This window comes from Coenobita brevimanus, chromosome 63 (assembly GCF_032717465.1).
Source record: "Coenobita brevimanus isolate Jiangsu-jjx chromosome 63, ASM3271746v2, whole genome shotgun sequence".
Classification (NCBI taxonomy): Eukaryota; Metazoa; Arthropoda; class Malacostraca; order Decapoda; family Coenobitidae; genus Coenobita; species Coenobita brevimanus.
Window position 1 is genome coordinate 27,431,134 of NC_137016.1, and position 18,845 is coordinate 27,449,978.

Sequence of the window (18,845 nt, forward strand, 5' to 3'; positions counted from 1 at the left end):
CTCCCAGAAACTGGACAGACAAACTCTGTGGGGAAGTTCGGTCATGATTGTTTGTTCGAAATCTTTCAGGAGTATGGTCCACAGTCGCCATGGGGGCATACAAGTGCAATTTGGGACCAAACAGAGAGACTGCAAAGGAATGAGTTGCCCTGCATTTCCTGGAAACGATGCCACCAGCCAGAGAAGGACAAGGACCTACAAGAGTAGGCGGGAGTGCACAGGTTCGTTGCCACATATGTGGAACCACCGACAGACGGCCATGAGAGAGAAAACTCACCACCTGGCAGTGTCGTGGATGCCAGGTGGCTCTCTGGCCCATCCTGCTTCCCTGAGTTCCATTCCATAGTGAAGTATTGAGTGTGGAGGGAAAATCCAGTAAATAGGAACATATTTTTTAAGGAACTATATATATGTAACTAGGTTTATGGTTGTGATAATGTAAGTACAGTATAACTAAGGAAGTGCGGTAGTGTACGACTGATGTATGTGTTCGTGTAAGTGAGGAAAAGTAAGTAAAAAAAGTGAGTGTGTTTCCCAGACAGTGACTACATATCAGAGTTTACTTTTGACCTGCGAAGGGGGCATAGAGAGGGATAGATAAGCATCCCTCTCGCCCACCGCAAACTGCACAAGTCACAACTTACAGCCCAGCAAGCCCAAGAAGTAAGTAATTTTTTTTTTCCGTCAATCATTTTCTTTGGGCCATTATTTCTTTGCCTTGTACCATTTTCCTCTTATGTTTCTCTTGTATTTGCAGGAGAATTAGCAGTATTCAGTGTGTATTGTTATAACAACAGTAACTTACAACCTCACCATTCCCTACAGCTTTATCCCCAGCTTTCCATGCTAATCTCTGGCATTATCTTTTTCTGACTGCAAGAAATGTGCCTAAACACAGCTGCACGTATTATCTGGAAACAGACAGAAAATATAATTTTTTTCCTCCCTTGCGACACACACAATACCACGCAGAGTGCAATTAGAAATCAAAACAAGAATAAACAAAACATAAGAATATGGGGGATAAGTCATAATAAAGGTATTTATACCTATAGGTAAACATATATTTTACTGATTCAGATTATTTGACATATTTCTTGCTTTGTACAAACATTTTAGCAACATTTGCCGTGTTCAAATGGTGTATAGGTGGGGGGAAAACCTTCCCTTCCCATCATCCTAATCCCCTTGTGTGAGGTGCTAATTGCTGATTGTATCAAATTTAAGCCGCTGTGGTTCAGCCTGTACACACAAAAGAGAACCATATCTGATCAGAGTTTAAAAGTATCATCTCTAGCCTCTCTTTGGACACACACTAAACCACCCAGACAAGAGAAATGACACGATACTTGCATGAACGCAATAAACATCAAAGAGTGTGAAAAAATTCATGATAATCCCCCCCCCCCCATGAAACCTCCCATATTATGTATTGATTTTGTTCGTAATACACATACAGTATATAGTCATTTCAAACCATTTCAGTGTGAAAAAATTCACAATAATTATACTTCTTCATGAAACCTCCCATATTATATGCTGATTTTGTTCGTAATACACATATCTAGTCATTTCAAATCATTTCAGCACCACTGAAATTTTGGGGAGGTGATAATATGGATATTTCTTAGTGAGATTTTTATCACTTCTCGTTTTAGTTTTCACTGGTATATACATGGTCGTGTTGCAAAATTTTTGTGTTTCATTGAGAAGCACAGGATGGGTTTAGGAAGATTCCCGGATGTGCTAAATGTTTCTTTTCAGTTTGGTAAAGAAAAAAGATTAATTTTCGAAATTTGAAAAAATGGTGCCAGCGCTGGCCACTGAGTCCTGACAATTTCTGGACCCACAGCCACATAGGGGTTGAGGCAAGAGTGACCAGTTGCCCTTCCCTTAGTGGCATGAGCAGTAAACCAAAGCCACCCCACAGAAGCAGACCCTTAAGATCCACATCCAGTTGGAGTACCACAACTTATTAGAACACCATGCATCAAAGAAATTGTTGGAGAGCAATAGTGCTAATGCATGGTACAGAGGTTCATCGTTAATCTCCCAGCATGTGTCTGGGAAGCATCTCATCACTGGGAAGGTACCCAAGTGATTACTATAAACTGTTGTGAAGAGTTTACTCAGGACAGCTAAAACACTGATGTGCATGTTGTGATAGAATAAATGGTTATGTATGACAAGCTTAGCATAGACAGGCAGCTATTCATGATTTCTGAAATTAGTAAGGGAAGTAAAGGTGATTAGGTTTCTGAAATTAGTAAGGGAAGTAATGTGACTAGGTTTCTGAAATTAGTAAGGGAAGTAAAGGTGATTAGGTAGCCAAAAAAGGTTGCCAGCCAGTTTGGAACTTTTATGGGCAGTGTTTAGATATGTTCCTGTCACTGTGATAGCAAAAATGATTAAAAAACAAAGTGACCTATGCCATAACAGGGACTTTCTGTATTAGCAACTGAGTAGGCTTAACATGTAACTTTAAACCATGCAATGTGGTGACCTCTTCTTTCATTTATTCTTGCTATTTACAGACAGTGTTATTCAGTTTAAGAGAGACATCATGTTGAAAGGATGTGATACAGACTTCGTAAATCTCTCAGACACAAGAGGGCTCTCCTAAGCAAAATAAAGTAAAGTAGTGGCTGGAAAAATAAAATATAAATGATGTCATCATAGTTAGGGATTAGTTTAAGATGAAATTATTTGGTGGTGCAGACAGAGGTGCTTGGAGAGAGGCTGCTGGTGCTGATATTGACACAGCTGGACTACGCGGCCCGTGAAGCTGAGGCAGAAGTACCGTATGGGTGCTGCCCACTACCTGACCCAACCTATCTTTTGTGGCACATGCATCGCCCTGCAGGCATGTGCTCCCTCAAGCGTAAGGGTCAGTGCTTCCCTTCACTCTTACTTTTTCCTGTCGTCTCACAACTTAAGTTTGTGCAGCCAGGTCAATATGACATTGTCTGTATCTTTCCTATTGAACATAATGGATGTATTTATTTTCAGTAGTTTCGCATTTGCCTTTAATGTACTTTCAGTATACATAATACAGTAGCTCTTTTCCACTCTTTTACCCATAACATCATTTGTGATCTGTACATAGCAATACCTTTTTTTTACCCCCCCCTTTTTTTTGTAAACTATAGTACAATCCCAGTTAACCGGGTGGCTTGGGGAATTTACCTTCCTGGTTACAGATTTTTCCCGTATATCTGATTTTCAAGTCAAATCTATACAAAGGCTATCACAGCAGTAAATACAGTTCAGGTACTCACCAGTCACATTAGGGGTTACACTAAGAGATTCCGCCTGAAAAACTGCCTTGTAAACACACACCATGGTCATAACGCACGTGTGCAATGTCTAGCAATTTGCAGTACTGCAAATTGCACCAGTCCATTGTTTACCGAATTACTGTATTCATTATATGTACTGTACTCATAAAAATTGAAAAATAAAATAAAGAAATAAAAGCTTGAACATTTATTAGTGAACTGATGATGTGTTAAGACTGCACTGCAGAATTATCACGACACCTGTGCCCCCACGTGAGTTTGTTTACGTTTCTGACCCCGACTGGTCTTCTTCTTCCCTACCTGACCTCCATCACTCCACCCCTCACCCGCCGCTCAGCTGTTTTGCAGAAAATAAAATAAATGATGTACGTATGAAATGCAGGCATATTATTTATTTATTTTTCTTCCAACAAAGTAAACTTTCATTCCTATTAACATTTATATTCAGCCATTATAATGTTTTATAATGTTCGCCTTTTTCAAGTCTGTTGCATATGTCCAGCTTCTGTTTCAAGGTAAGCACGATACACTTACGTTTAGTTTGCACTTTAGGCATTTTGGAGTGTACAAATTACTGTCTATCAGAGGAACACAATAGCAAGAGAGCTTGTTTACTGTCTGGTGGCAAAAAGCAGACTGGTGATTTTTGGAGGGTGTGGAGGATGACTGAATTCAAGTAGGGGAAAGAGGGGGAGAGGAGGGGCGGTTAAGAGGATTTGCTAGGGATTTACATTAGCCGGAAATGCCTTCACCTCGCTTTGTCTGACTTCACCCAGCCTCGCGTGACACGATCAAACGGCGGTTTGGCGGTCCATTCAAATTGGCGCACAGTTATAACTTACTGACATTTTTACCAGCCCTTGAATTTTCCCGTTTTTCTGAGTATTCCGTTTGTCTGGATACCGGATAGCTGGGATTGTACTGTACTACTAATATTGTAAGAATGTTAGCATTACCTGTTTGTAATATCCATATTTCCCCTAAATTAAGTTTGAGGCAGTTAACCTCTCAATGGCCACCGGTGTTGAGTGATGCTTTACCGTAACGGTGCTGATGATGTCGAATTAGTGTGAGCTACAGAAAACTGCGAACAATTATGGGAGGGAACAAAGGTCACTGGTATGTTTACCCAACCCTGCTCTACAATCCCAAGCAATCAGGCGATTACTTTTTCTCATGTCTTTGCCCATATGTTTACATGTTAATGGCACATGGACAAGTAATTTTGTGAATTTTATGATATCCATGAATCAAAGCGAATCACAGGATGGGTTTAGGAAGCTAAAAACATATTGCCAGGTGCACCAGATGATTCTCTTCACATCTGTAAGAAAAAGAAATCAATTGTAGGATTTTTTAAAAATGTTCCCTGGAGCCAGTCAGGGGATTCGACAAATTTCTGAACCCTCGGCCATTGAGGGGTTAAATAAGTTTTTCATAGTACCTAATTGTTTTTATCATACATGTATGTTTCAGGCACCAGTATATGGGGTGGTGAAGATGTGTATGCGTGTGACACATTGGACACACTCTATGTACGTCCCTGTGCACGACGCCAAGGTCATTCATTGGCTCTTCTGCGTACCCTGACTTCAGCCTTGCCCCCAGGGGACCATCTTGGCCTCTCCCATCCTGTTTCACTCAGCATGTGCAAGGGTACACTTTTTTCTTTTTTTTCCTTTCCCTCCTTTGTATTCTCATTTCATCAGAAAATGATCAGAGAAACTGTTCAAAAGTCAAAGGATGACCTAAAAACATGCCTACAAAAATTTCATCTCCAACACATCATTATCCTGACATTGTACTCTCATAAGGATGGGGTGAGGTAGGGTTCAGAAGGAAAAAGGATGAAAGTGTTAGAACTCTTAACAGTATGCTCATAAAACTGGGCCACACCATTTTGCACACCCTCCTTAATACTTTAGCAAGCTGGGCAGAAAATTGGCAAATGAAATTCAACACAGAAAAATGTTAAGTACTCAGTACTTCATATTGGAAGTAACAACGTCCATGCGAATTACAAAATGAACAATATCCAGTTATCAGGTACTGACAGTGAAAAGGATCTTGGTGTGATAATATCAAATGACCTAAAACCAAGTAAGCAGGGCACTGAGGCGGTTAAAATTGCAAACAAGCTGGTGGGTTTTATTGGAAGAACTTTTGAGTTTAAATCGGAAAAAGTCATACTTGCCTTGTACAACTCACTAGTGCGCCCCTATTTTGAGTATTGTGTGCAATTCTGGTCTCCATACTACAGAAAGGACATTGAAAAATTAGAGAGAATTCAGTGAAGAATTACAAAAATGATACCACGACTTAGCAACAAACCATATGAGGAACATCTTGAAGAACTTAAATTATTTAGCCTAACGAAGCGCAGGTTAAGCTGGGACCTTATTGAAGTTTTCAAAATCATGAAGGGATATGACAACTTAAAACATAAATAAATATTTTTATACAGACTGGTCGAGTCAAACCAGAAGTAATGGCTGCAAAATTATGAGAAAGTGTTTCCAATCCCATGAAGCAAAATACTTCCTCATTAACAGAGTTGTAAATAACTGGAACAGATTACCCTCAGATACCGTGAACAGTATCTCAATTGAGACATTCAAAAACAAAAAGTATTTGCACGAGAATCCTCAGCTGACTCTTTTTCTGTCCAAATAACTTGCTTTTATAGCTACGTGTAAGTTCTTTCCCTTTTTGTCTACAAGACACCCCATAAACAATGTATCCGTACATAGTGTCGCGTCACGTCATTATACATTTTTCAATTTATTCAATGCAAATATAGTAATATAAGCACAGATTAGGATCTGCACAGATAACCTTGAGTTAACAGTCACTACTCTACCTTTCGACCTGTGAAGGGCTGTGGATCACTGAGGGTCCCTGTTAGTCAAGTGACCACCATTGGGATTTTTTTAATGTACCAAGGGTCACTGCTTCAGGATGAAACTCGTGTACTTGTCCCACATGGGAGAGTTCCTTGTCTCGGTGGAGTTAATGGAGCTAGGGACTGATTGACTGCTGCCTACCTAAAAAGTGCCAGGCATGGCTGCCGCACCACCCCTAAACACCCACACTGTGCACTGTGCAGTCCCCTTTTGTCTAAGACACCCTTCTTATATATTTTTCAATCTCCCCAGTGCAAAGAAAGCAATATAAGCACAGATTAGGATCTGCACAGATAACCCTGAGTTAATGGTCACTACTCTTACTTTCGACCTGTGATGGGCTGTGGATCACTGAGGGTCCCTGTTAGTCAAGTGACCACCATCGGGATTTTTTTTAATGTACCTGGGGTCACTGCTTCAGGAGGAAACTTGTGTACTTGTCCCACATGGGAGAGTTCCTTGTCTCAGTGGAGTGAATGGAGCTAGGGCCTGATTGACTGCTGCCTACCTTAAAAGCGCCAGACAAGGCTGCCGCACCACCCCTAAACATCCACACTTTGCAGTTTGTAATTACCATGTTATGTCCAGACTTCCCATTAACTCAATGTACCTGTTTATAATGTCATGCCGTAACTAATAGTTGATTTGATTACTTTCTCTTTCAGGTTCCCCAATCAGGTAGCTTATAGACAAAGTATTATAGAATGTGACTTTTCCTTTCCAATATTTCCTATGAATTTTCCATGTCAGTTTTTCCGTGTTACATGGTGGTTTTTCTCACTTTTTCCTGGAGGGTTTTTGGTGGTTGGGGGAGCCTTCTTGCTTTACTATCCTTATCCTTCAGCATGTAGAGTTAGATCGTGTAGTCATAGTTTTCTTTGTAACAAGCAGCCTCAAAAGGACCATAAGGTCTGTTGCTGTTTGCTTTCCTTCTCCTCCTCCTCCTCCTGATCAAACGAGGGACTTTCTGGCAGAATACTCATTAACAGGGTACAATATTTTCAGCTGTGAGCAACCACATCGAGCTGGTGGTGGTGTTTTACTATGTGTGAAAACTAGTCTCCACCCCTGTGTGCTATCCAAACCCAGTATTACCAACATAGATGCCAGTTATGTTCAGCTAAATATTAATTCACACAAAATAAATATATGTCTCTTCTATTGTCCTCCAGCACAGTCATCTGAGATAGATGAAAAACTTTATGATCAAATTGTGGAAATTTGTTGTCAAGAGGATAGTGTAATTTTTGGAGACTTTAACCTACCGGTAACAAAGTGGGGTGAACCGCTAATGGCACACTCAGGACAAGACCTTTACACGAATCTTCAAGAAAGTGCTCTTTCCCAACACGTAGAATACCCAACGAGAGGAAACAATATCCTAGACATCATCTTGACTACAAATGATAACCTAGTCAACAACGTTGAAATAGGACCTGAGTTTAGTTCAAGTGATCACCGAATTATACAGTTTAATATTACTACTGAAAAAGTAAAAGAAATGGAGAGCAAAGAAAAGGTCCCAGATTATCGTAGAGCTGATTTCACTAGGCTCAGAGCGCTACTTGCAACTGCGGATTGGAATCAAATGTCTGAAACCGATGACATAAACCAAGCATGGGAAATATTCACCAAAAAATTTAACGAAGTGGTAAAGTCATGTGTGCCACTATGTAACAGGCGTCCAACTGGTAATAGTAAACCAAAGTGGTGGTCCAGTGAAAATAAAAGAAACTCAATAGCCAAAAAACAGGCATACCATAAATATAAAACTACACGTGTCAAGTGGGGTTGGTGGAGGATTAGTGCCCCTCCCTGTAAAACAATTAACTCTAAGCCCTTGGCCACCCCGTTTGGGATACATGGCGTCTGGCAATGAATGAATGAATGAACAAAATAATGATGATAAATTACAGTACGAAAATCTATGCCGCATATCGAAAAGACTTATTAAACAAAGCAAAAGAGCACTGAAGATCCACATTGCTAATACTTGCAAATCAAATCCTAAAGAATTTTACAGTTACATTAGAAAGAAAAAGGTTATGACTACATCAATAGGTCCAAATGAGCAGTGGCAAACACACAGAAAATGAGGTCGAAATGGCAAACATTCTTAACAATTACTTTGCGTCTGTTTTTACAGTTGAAAACACCACCAGAAACCTACTGCTACCCACAAACCAAGCAAATAGCACAGTCCTTAGTAACTATGCTATCCATAATAACGATATCCTTTCAGCCATAAATAGTACGAACATAAACAAAACCCCTGGCCCCGATAAAATATCACCGAGAATTCTCAGAGAAGCAAAAAATGAGTTACTGCTGCCACTCTCTGTCTTATTCAATAAATCGTTAAGTACTGGGAAAGTTCCATGCGAATGGAAACTAGCAAATGTAACACCTATTTTCAAAAAAGGAAATGAGTCGCACCCAGGAAATTACGAACAAATCAACTTAACATCAGTAGTGTGCAAGTTGATGGAAAAAATCATAAGAGATAAAATAGTTAATTATCTAGAAGAAAATAATATAATTAAAGACTCGCAGCATGGATTCAGACATCGTTGTTCATGCTTAACCCTTTAAACGCGGATCGTCGCATTTGCGATGCTCGGCGAAAAGGACAGCGGCGGAGTGTCGCGTTTGCTATTCTAGTAAATTTTGAATAACCGCGGGCAAGCAGGCTCCAGCTGGTATTGTCTATCAGTACCACCACTCTTTAGCTACAATTAGCATACTTTACCTTTGTACTACTGACCTCTGTTGTTGCCAAGTATCGCTTTTTTTTTCCCCCCTCCCCCCCCACCACGGCCCGGCCAGCCTGGCTGTGATACATGCCAGCGCTCTGACTGCTCAGAACTGTAAATCTGCGCTCTCCTCTCACAAGCAGTTTATGCTAATAGGAAACGCTTGTTTCCCCAGTTGTAACGCTAGCTTTTTTTCGCACGGTTTGCCCCTGTTTAGCGTCAGTTTACCGCAGGCTTTCAAAGTGACATTATGGCGAGTTCTAGCTCTTCCGAGTCAGTGCAAGCGGCCAACAGGAACGAGAATAAAGTGACGGGTGTAAGGCAGAATAAAAAGCGCGCCGCGGTGATCTTTTGGGAAGTAATATGATTGAAAATAATGTAGTATACATGTTTTTAGCTGTGAAAATGGAAATGTTTGTTGAGTGACAGGAAGACCGCCACCACGCTGCTTGTCGGGTGTACTCTCCGTTGATTTTAACCTTATTTTTAGTGCTTATTGTACAAATATGGATTCCAAACTACCTTTACGTTGTAGTATAAAGTTTACTGTGACAGAATGAGGCTGTGGTAGAGGGGAAACCGGGTTGCTGGAGGTGTGAAAGTGAAGATTTGGTTACCCAACTTTGCAAATCTCCACAAGTCCTTGGGTAGTCCACGAAGGCTCAACACCTGTCTCTGGAGAAAGCTGAATGTAAGTATTATCTGCCATACCAAGTATAATGTTCTAGGGTTAATCTCTGATTTTTGGCTAATATTTTCCTACTGGTACTCAGACCGCGATACAACCCCGCCACTCGGGGGGGGGGGGTCGACTGTTCACAGCCGCGTTTAAGGGGTTAACTAACTTACTGGACTTCTTCCATGATGTTTACAAATCAAACGGTGACTCAAGAGTAGTAGATATAATTTACCTCGACTTTCAGAAAGCATTTGACACTGTCCCTCACAAGTGTCTCATGAGCAAAATAGAAGCACATGGAATAAAAGAAAATATGCAGAAATGGTTATAAGACTGGCTTTCAGACCGAAAACAGCGAGTTGTGATAAACGGAAAGGAATCCAAATGGCGTAATGTGATCAGCGGCGTTCCCCAAGGCTCAGTACTTGGACCGATACTTTTTATTATCTATATAAATGATATTGATGAGGGTTTAAATTGTCTATCTATCTATCTATCTATAGCCCGACGCCCTAATCCCGCAAAGGGTGGCCGCAGACAAAACGCCTCCAAGTCACTCTGTCACCCACCATTTGACTCCCCTCCCCCCAACACACCCCCCCCTCCCTCATATACCTCTCAACTCCATCCCTCCACCTCATCCTCGGTCTACCCCTTCCACTCCCTCCCTCCACCTCACCCACATACACCCTCTTAGTCAGTCTTTCACTCTCCATCCTCTCCACATGTCCAAACCACCTCAGTGTATTTCTCCTAATCTTTTCAACCACATCCACATCTACCCCACAACGTTCCTTCACTTCTTCATTCGTCAACCTGTCCCTCCATGTCACTCCACATGCTCCTCTCAAGTAACTCATTTCCACTGCTCTCACTCTTGACTTGTTCCCCTCTTGCAAGGTCCACGCCTCGCTTCCATACGTCAGGGTAGGGATCACAATACCATCATGCAGAGACTTCTTAACTTCCATACTCACTTCCCTATTTCTCATCACTGCTTTCAGCATGCCTACAACCTTCCTTCCCTGCTGTACCCTTTCACGCACTTCATCCCCCAAAGTTCCATCCTTACTCATCACACTACCCAAGTACTTGAATGCACTCACATTCTCCATATCCTCACCATCCAACCTCACTGCACACTCTGTGACTTCATTCCTCTCAAACACCATAACTTTACTTTTGTTTACATTAACTTTCAGCTTCCTCCTCCTACACACTGTCCCAAATTCATTCACCAAACCTTGCAACTCCCATTCATCTTCACTCAACAATACTGTATCATCAGCAAACAGCAACACCGGAAGCTTCCAAATCTCACCCTCATTTGTTAGGGCCACCCCCACATCCACTGCCCTACCTTGTACCTCCTTTACGACCCCATCCATATATATATTAAACAGCCATGGAGACATTACACACCCCTGTTTCAGTCCCACATTGAGATCAAAGAACTCACTCAGCTCACCATCCACTCGCACCGTAGCCCTAGCTCCCTGTACATACTCTTCACAGCACTCAACAATTTCCCCTCCACTCCATATATTCTTAATACCTTCCACATACCTTTCCTATCTATTCTGTCATAAGCTTTCTCCAAGTCCATGAAGGCAGCGTACACTTTCCTTCCCTTCTCTAGATACTTCTCCACTAAACATCTTAGAACAAATATCTGATCTACACACCCTTTTCCCTTCCTAAATCCCCCTTGTTCTTCTCCAACTAGCTCCCTCTGTCATATGCCTAACCCTATCAATGAGTATTCTACCATATATTTTACCAGTCACACTAAGAAGGCAAATACCCCTATGGTTACCACATACTTCTCTCTCCCCCTTTTCCTTTGTACAGAGGAACAATTATACCTGATTTCCAGTCCTCTGGAACCCTTCCCTCTTCCCAAGCCAATCTACACAACTTCCATATCCACTCCACAACAATCTCACCCCCATACCTAAGCATTTCTACCACATACTCCATCAATTCCTGGGGCCTTTCCCAGCTTAATCTTCTTCATCGCTTCCACTACTTCCGACCTACTGAGTCTCTTCCTCCCTCCTCTCATCTCTTCTTCTCCCAGCCATTCCCCAACCACTTATACTCACACTGCTCTCACTCTCTACATTCAACAAATCCTCAAAGTGCTCCTTCCATCTCCTCAATTTCTCTCTCTTCTCTACCAACAATCTATTATTCCTATCTTTCACTCCCCTACTCTTTCCCCCTTTCACACATCCTTACTTTCTTTACCTCCTTCCAAAACAATTTCTTACTCTCCCTCCATTTCACACTCAGATTCCTCCCAAACTCTTCATCCACTTTCTTCTTACTCTCCTTCACCAGTCTCTTAACCTCCCTTCTCCTGCTCACATATACCTCTCTCTTCTCTCTCTCATCTTCTCCCCTACCTCTACTGCCAACCATTCACCATATGCCTTATTCTTTTGTTCCACAGCTCGTTTCACCTCATCATTCCACCATGCTGTCCCTTGCACACCCTTGCATCTCCTCCTCACTCCACAAACCACCTCACACGCTGCGCTTCTCTCTTCTGTGAATATCTTACATACGTCTTCCACCCTTCCATCTGCTCTATCACAAACATTCCCAATCTTAATTCCACTATGCTCTTATACTCTGTCATCTTCTCACTATCATGCAATATCTCCACTCTTCTCACAGGATCTGTTTCCTCCTGTCTTCCCTACGCCTCCTCAACCACTTTCTTTGCAGCTCTACCTTGGCCATCACTAAGTGATGGTCCGAGACTCCATTCCCCCACCCTCTCCACACCCTTGCATCCAACACTTGTCTTCTCATTCGCTCATCCACACACACGTAGTCTATCATTGCCTTTCGTTCAACAAGTTCACCATCCATCCTCCTCATTACTCTCCATGTATACCGGTGGATCATCTTATGACGAAAGTAGGTGTTGGCTATTGCCAACCCCTTACCAGCACAGATGTCCACCAAAGCACTACCATTCCCATCTACTTCTGCTGGCACACCCCACTGACCAACCACTCCATCCACTCGTACATTCCCGACTTTGCCATTCATGTCTCCAATCAACAGCACTCTCTCGCTCCTCTCAAACTTGTCCATACATGCTTCTACTCTCGCCCAAAACTCATCTTTCACTCTTGCCACTCGATCCTTTGTTGGAGCATACACACATACAATCGCCCATGCTTGTATACCTACTTTCATCCTCACCCATACAATCCTTGCACCCACTGTTCCATACTCTCTTATATTCTCCTTCCACTTCTTGCTTATCATCAGACATACTCCCTCTCTTGCCCTCTCATTCTCACTGACTCCCGCACATATACCTACACCATATTCCCATTCTCTCATCCTTTCACCTTTCCATTTAGTTTCAGTCAATCCACATATATCCACTTTTGCATCCTCAAGCACCTGGACAATCTCTCTCTCTTTCACTTCATCATTCAATCCTCTCACATTCCACGTTCCTACTCTCAGAATGTCCTTTGTCCGTTCCTTAGTCGTCAACGTATGGTCCGTCCGGGTCCGAGGCGCTTTATTTGCAGATGATACTAAAATAACCAGTAAAGTAGCTTCAAAATCACAGTGGCAGGAGTTACAAAATGACCTTAATACTTTAGCAAGCTGGGCAGAAAAATCGCAGATGAAATTCAACACAGAAAAATGTAAAGTACTTCATATTGGAAGGAACAACGTCCATGCGAACTACAAAATGAACAATATCCAGTTATCAAGTACAGACAATGAAAAAGATCTTGGTGTGATAATATCAAATGACCTTAAACCAAGTAAGCAGTGTACCGAGGCGGTTAAAATTGCAAACAAGCTGGTGGGTTTTATTGGAAGAACTTTCGAGTTTAAATCAGAAAAAGTCATACTTGCCTTGTACAGCTCGCTAGTGCACCCCCATCTTGAGTATTGTGTGCAATTCTGGTCTCCGTACTACAGAAAGGACATTAAAAAATTGGAGAAAATTTAGCGACAAGTCACAAAAATGATACCACGACTTAGCAACAAACCATATGAGGAACGTCTTGAAGAACTTAAATTATTTAGCTTAACGAAGTGCAGGTTAAGAGGGGACCTTATTGAAGTTTTCAAAATCATGAAGGGATATGACAACTTAGACATGAATAAATATTTTGATATAGACTGGTCGAGTCAAACCAGAAGTAATGGCTGCAAAATTATGGGAAAGCATTTCCAATCCCATGAAGCAAAATACTTCTTTAACAGAGCTGTATATATGTGGAACAGATTACCCTCAGATACCGTGAACAGTATCTCAATTGAGACATTCAGAAACAAAATAGACAAGTATTTGCACAAGAATCCTCAGCCGACTCTTTTTCTGTCCGAATAACTTTCTTTTATAGCTACGTGTAAGTTCATTTCCCTTCTGTCTACAAGACACCCTTTAAACAACGTACCTGTACATAGTGTCGCGTCACGTCATTATACATTTTTCAATTTATTTGATGCAAATAAAGTACAGTAATATAAGCACAGATTAGGATCTGCACAGATAACCCTGAGTTAATGGTCACTACTCTTACTTTCGACCTGTGATGGTCTGTGGATCACTGAGGGTCCCTGTTACTCAAGTGACCACCATCGGGATTTTTTTTATGTACCAGGGGTCACTGCTTCAGGATGAAACTTGTGTACATGTCCCACATGGGAGAATTCCTTGTCTCAGTGGAGTGAACGGAGCTAGGGCCTGATTGACTGCTGCCTACCTCAAAAGCGCCAGGCAAGGCTGCCACATCACCCCTAAACATCCACTCTGTGCGTTGCACATCCACACTGTGCAGCCCCCTTTTATCTAAGACACCCATCGTATATATTTCAATCTCCCCAATGCAAAGAAAGCGATATAAGCACAGATTAGGATCTGCACAGATAACCCTGAGTTAATGGTCACTACTCTCACTTTCGACCTGTGATGGGCTGTGGATCACTGAGGGTCCCTGTTAGTCAAGTGACCACCATCGGGATTTTTTTAATGTACCAAGGGTCACTGCTTCAGGAGGAAATTTGTGTACTTGTCCCACATGGGAGAGTTCCTTGTCTCAGTTGAGTGAATGGAGCTAGGGCCTGATTGACTGCTGCCTACCTCAAAAGCGCCAGGCAAGGCTGCCGCACCACCCCTAAACTTCCACGCTGTGCAGTGTGTAGTTTCCACGTTATGTCCACAGACTTCCCATAAACTCAATGTACCGATTTATAATGTCATGCCGTAACTATTAGTGGATTTGATTACTTTCTCTTTCAGGTTACTCAGTCGGGTAGCTTATAGACAAAGTATTAAAGAATGAGACTTTTCCTTTCCAGTTTTTCCTGTGAAATTTCCATGTCAGCTTTTCCATGCTGCATGGTGTTTTTTCTCACTTTTTCCTGGAGGGTTTGGTGGTGGGGGGAGCCTTCTTGCTTTACTATCCTTATCCTTCAGCATGTAGAGTTAGATCTTGTAGTCATAGTTTTCTCTGTAACAAGCAGCCTCGAAAGGACCATAAGGTCTGTTGCTGTTTGCTTTCCTATGTAATGCTCCTCCTCCTCCTCCTCCTCCTCCTCCTCCTCCTCCTCCTCCTCCTCCTCCTCCTCCTCCTTCTTCCGGCATCGTCACACACACCAGCCAGTTGTTATTCCTTCAGCACAGAACTTTCTGATGAATTTTTGAGTAAGCTATGAAGGCCTTGATAAGAAACAGTGACATGAGTGTTGCAGCTGCACGAGGCTTACATGAAGGAGTGTTAGTGCCAACTTTAATATATGGATGTGAGACTATGGTGTGACATGAAAATGAAAAGTCAAGAGTGAGAGCAGTGGAGATGGGACTGCTGAGTAGTGTACCGGTATGTGGAATACAGAGAGTGGATAGGATACGAAATAATGTGATTCGTTAAAGATGCGGATTGAAGTCTGTGGACACCAGAATTGAAGAGAGTGTACCGAGATGGTATGGTCATGTGGTGAGAATGGATAACAGTAGAGTAGTGAAGCAAAATTGAAGGAAAGAGGAGGCGAGGCAGGTCAAGGAGAAGGTGGAGGGATATGATGGATGAGTGTGTGAGGAAGAGAGTTATGGAAGTCGATGAGGTTAGGAGACTGACAAGAGATCGAGCTTGCTGGGTGAATGTTGTGAGAAGTGCTTGATCAGGGATTTGACACCCTTTTTTAACATGATGGTGTTGGGATTGACTTTATCGGATACATTTATGTGAAGCTACAGAATGTGGTGGATGTTTTTGGCGTATCAGATAGAGCCAGGATTCCGTGGGCTTGAATGATGAGTGAATGGAAGCGTGGCCCATTGAAGTGGGCAAACTTGGGCTGTCTGGACATTGCTACTCCTCACCCTGCCCTAGGTTGGGAAAGGAAGTCCAGATGATGGTGATGATGATATTTAGTTATTGCACCATTTTATAAAGTTCAGAGTAAACACTTTAAATCTACCATACAGTAAGGTTGCAATTTAACACCTACACGCCAGTTGATGTGTATGGCTGTTACGATTTTGGGCTTGGAGCAACACCAGTTGACATGTATAGCTGCTTCTTCTCCCCACCCTCTGAACTCACGACCATTTTCTGTGACAACCGTAGGTACCCCACTGACACTTAGCTCAGCCTGTACACGGCACTGGTAGAGTGTAGAGTGATGTCTACCTCATCCTCCTAATCTGATTCCGCACCATCGAGCCCCACAAAAGTTCTGCCCATACCGTCGGGGAAAGGGGCTTAGTGACAGTGCCATCGGTCGTGTCTTGGACAAGACTGTCCTCACGCACTTTCAGTGAAAGTACTTCTTATGAAGAGAGAAGAAGTTATGATGTCAAGAGTGAACTCTCTTGCCCTTTGACCCCTTCCCATTCAGAGACGCCTGAAAAGGCTCTCATACTGCTGCAAGAGGAGGGCAGGGGCCTTTGACAGTGACAGTTTCACTGAAGAAGAGGAGGTTGATGACCCAGCATACCGGGCAGGTGAGCATGGAGTTGACGGTCATCTCGTACATAAACGCCGACAAGCTCTTTCACCACCACTCCTGCAGCCTGCTCGCAGCTGTCTTGCCCTCAAACGTCCAGCATTACCTCTGCCTACTACTTAAAGGGCCAGGTCACCACAACTGGGCCCTTCAGGAGTGGAATTTTCCACACAGGCCTCACGTGGTGTTACTCAGCAGGCAGCATCTCCCCAAGGAAGCTCCACGTCAGGTGAGTCATCAACCTCGTATTCCCCCACCTCCCACACCTCTCCCTCTCCTTTCCCCTCACCCCCTGCCCATGGTCGTGCACGTGGTGGTTCGTGCACTCAGAAAAGACGTGCTGGCCATGAAAAATAGCCAATTCTACCAGGTGTCAGCAGAGTTGATACGTTTGTATGAGAGGAAGGAGCTGGATTTGAGCCCTCTGTGCCTGTCTTTGATGAGGAAGGAGCAGATGTTCATGAGGAACAGCTTTCCTCCAGGCCCTGGACTATAAACAGTATTTTTAGATCTATTTTTACAACAGCCATCATGCAATACCTGGTGGAGGGAATCAACTTTCACATGGGTATGAGTGTCTGGTGGCTGGACATGGCTGCCAGCCAGAGCAAGCATATGAGGGACTGGATACCTGTGGAGGTGGGGGAGTTGTTTGTGTGGCTAGTCCTGACCATGCTGATGGCACATGTAAGAAAACATGTGCTCCATGACTATTGGTCGGTTGATGAAGTCGTGGGCACACCTGTCTTTGGTAAGTATATGGCCAGTGACAGGTACCTGGCAATCTTATGGTTCCTTCATTTCAGCAGAAATTATGGGCCTGCACCAAATGACAGGTTATAGAAAATGAGACCCATCCTGACCATGCTCAAGGAGTCATTTTCCAGGGTTTTCTGTCCCTTTCAGAAAGTGGTTATTGACAAGTCGCTGGTGTTATTCCAGGGCGGGTTGGCATTTATTCAGTATGTGCCGTCCAAGCATCAGTGCTTTGGACTAAAATTCTTTGTCCTTTGCAACTGCAAAACTGGATATGTGCCTGATGCGATAGTTTATTCTGCAATGGATGTTGATATACCTAGTGACGATCCTCACGGTTTCTCGGCATCAGTCATGAAAGTGTTGATGGAAACATACTTCAGCAAGCACCACATTCTGTACATGGCTAACTATTACACAGCACCAGTATTGACCAAGTATTTGCTTGAACACATTACTGGGTACCTTTGTATCGTCCGGGCAAACAAAAGAAATTTCCCTGAATTCTCAGAAAATACAGAGAAAGGTGTCCTCCTTCCCAAGAAATGTGCCAACATGTTAGCCCTTCTCTGATATGACAAGAGATGGGTTAACATGTCGTCAACAGTATATAAGGGTGTGTTTGAGGAAACAGGAAAGACAGACTACAGAACCAGGGAACCTGTGTTCAAGTCCGATGCTGTCAACAACTATAATATCAACATGTGGCTTGTTGATAAGTCAGACATGCAGATTGATGAGGTTGATTGCCTTTCTTAAGTCCTGCTGGTGATACAAGAAGGCATTTTTACACCTTACAGATATTACCATCCTGAACAGTTTCAAACTGTTCAAGGTCATCAAGAAACCTCTCTCTCAGTGAGAGTTTGAGAGAGAGCTTGCGCACAAACTCCTTGAAGAGTATTCAACTGCACAGGTGCCAGGTGCGACACAGGGGACACAGACAGTGCCCACAGCTGACAGGCTAAGCTGTGCTGATTATTTCTGGCGTCAGGCTGGTAGAGATTGGCCATACCACAGCAGGTTGTCAGGCGTACAGGCGGTGCCATGTCTGCAACACCTGCAAGAAAAGAGACAGCCTACCAATGTGTGGAGTGGAAGGTCCCCCTATGCCCTAAATGTTTTTGCAGGTACCTCCCCTGGGGGTAGGGTTTTTTTTCAAGAATATTTCCCCAGTATCCCTGCTTGTCGTACAAGGCGACTAAAAGGGTTGGCGGAGGGTTAGTGCCCCTCCCAGGAAAACAACTAACTAAAAAGACGAACAAGAAGCCTCGGACAAGGCCTGACCAAAAGATGACGACCAAGGACTGGACAAAGGACATGGTAATAGCAACATGGAATGTAAAAGGTGCAAATGATGAGACAAAAGAGAGAGAGATTGTCCAGGTGCTTGAGGGTGCGAAAGTTGATGTATGTGGAGTAACTGAAACTAAATGGAGAGGTGAGAATGTGAGAG

The 18,845-nt window shown here is 42.9% G+C and overlaps 1 protein-coding gene across 1 annotated transcript in view; it reads left to right on the top strand.

Annotated features, from left to right (window-relative positions):
- LOC145404402 (uncharacterized) overlaps positions 1–17,962 on the top strand; it is a 63,963-nt gene extending 46,001 nt beyond the window's left edge. Inside the window, exons 5-10 of the mRNA XM_080275918.1 lie at positions 2,719–2,887; positions 4,776–4,955; positions 6,868–6,880; positions 16,528–16,631; positions 17,160–17,272; positions 17,540–17,962. Coding sequence (XP_080132044.1) covers positions 2,719–2,887; positions 4,776–4,955; positions 6,868–6,880; positions 16,528–16,631; positions 17,160–17,272; positions 17,540–17,962 — 1,002 coding nt within the window. The remainder of the gene's footprint in view (positions 1–2,718; positions 2,888–4,775; positions 4,956–6,867; positions 6,881–16,527; positions 16,632–17,159; positions 17,273–17,539) is intronic.
- Positions 17,963–18,845: the final 883 nt, after the last annotated feature.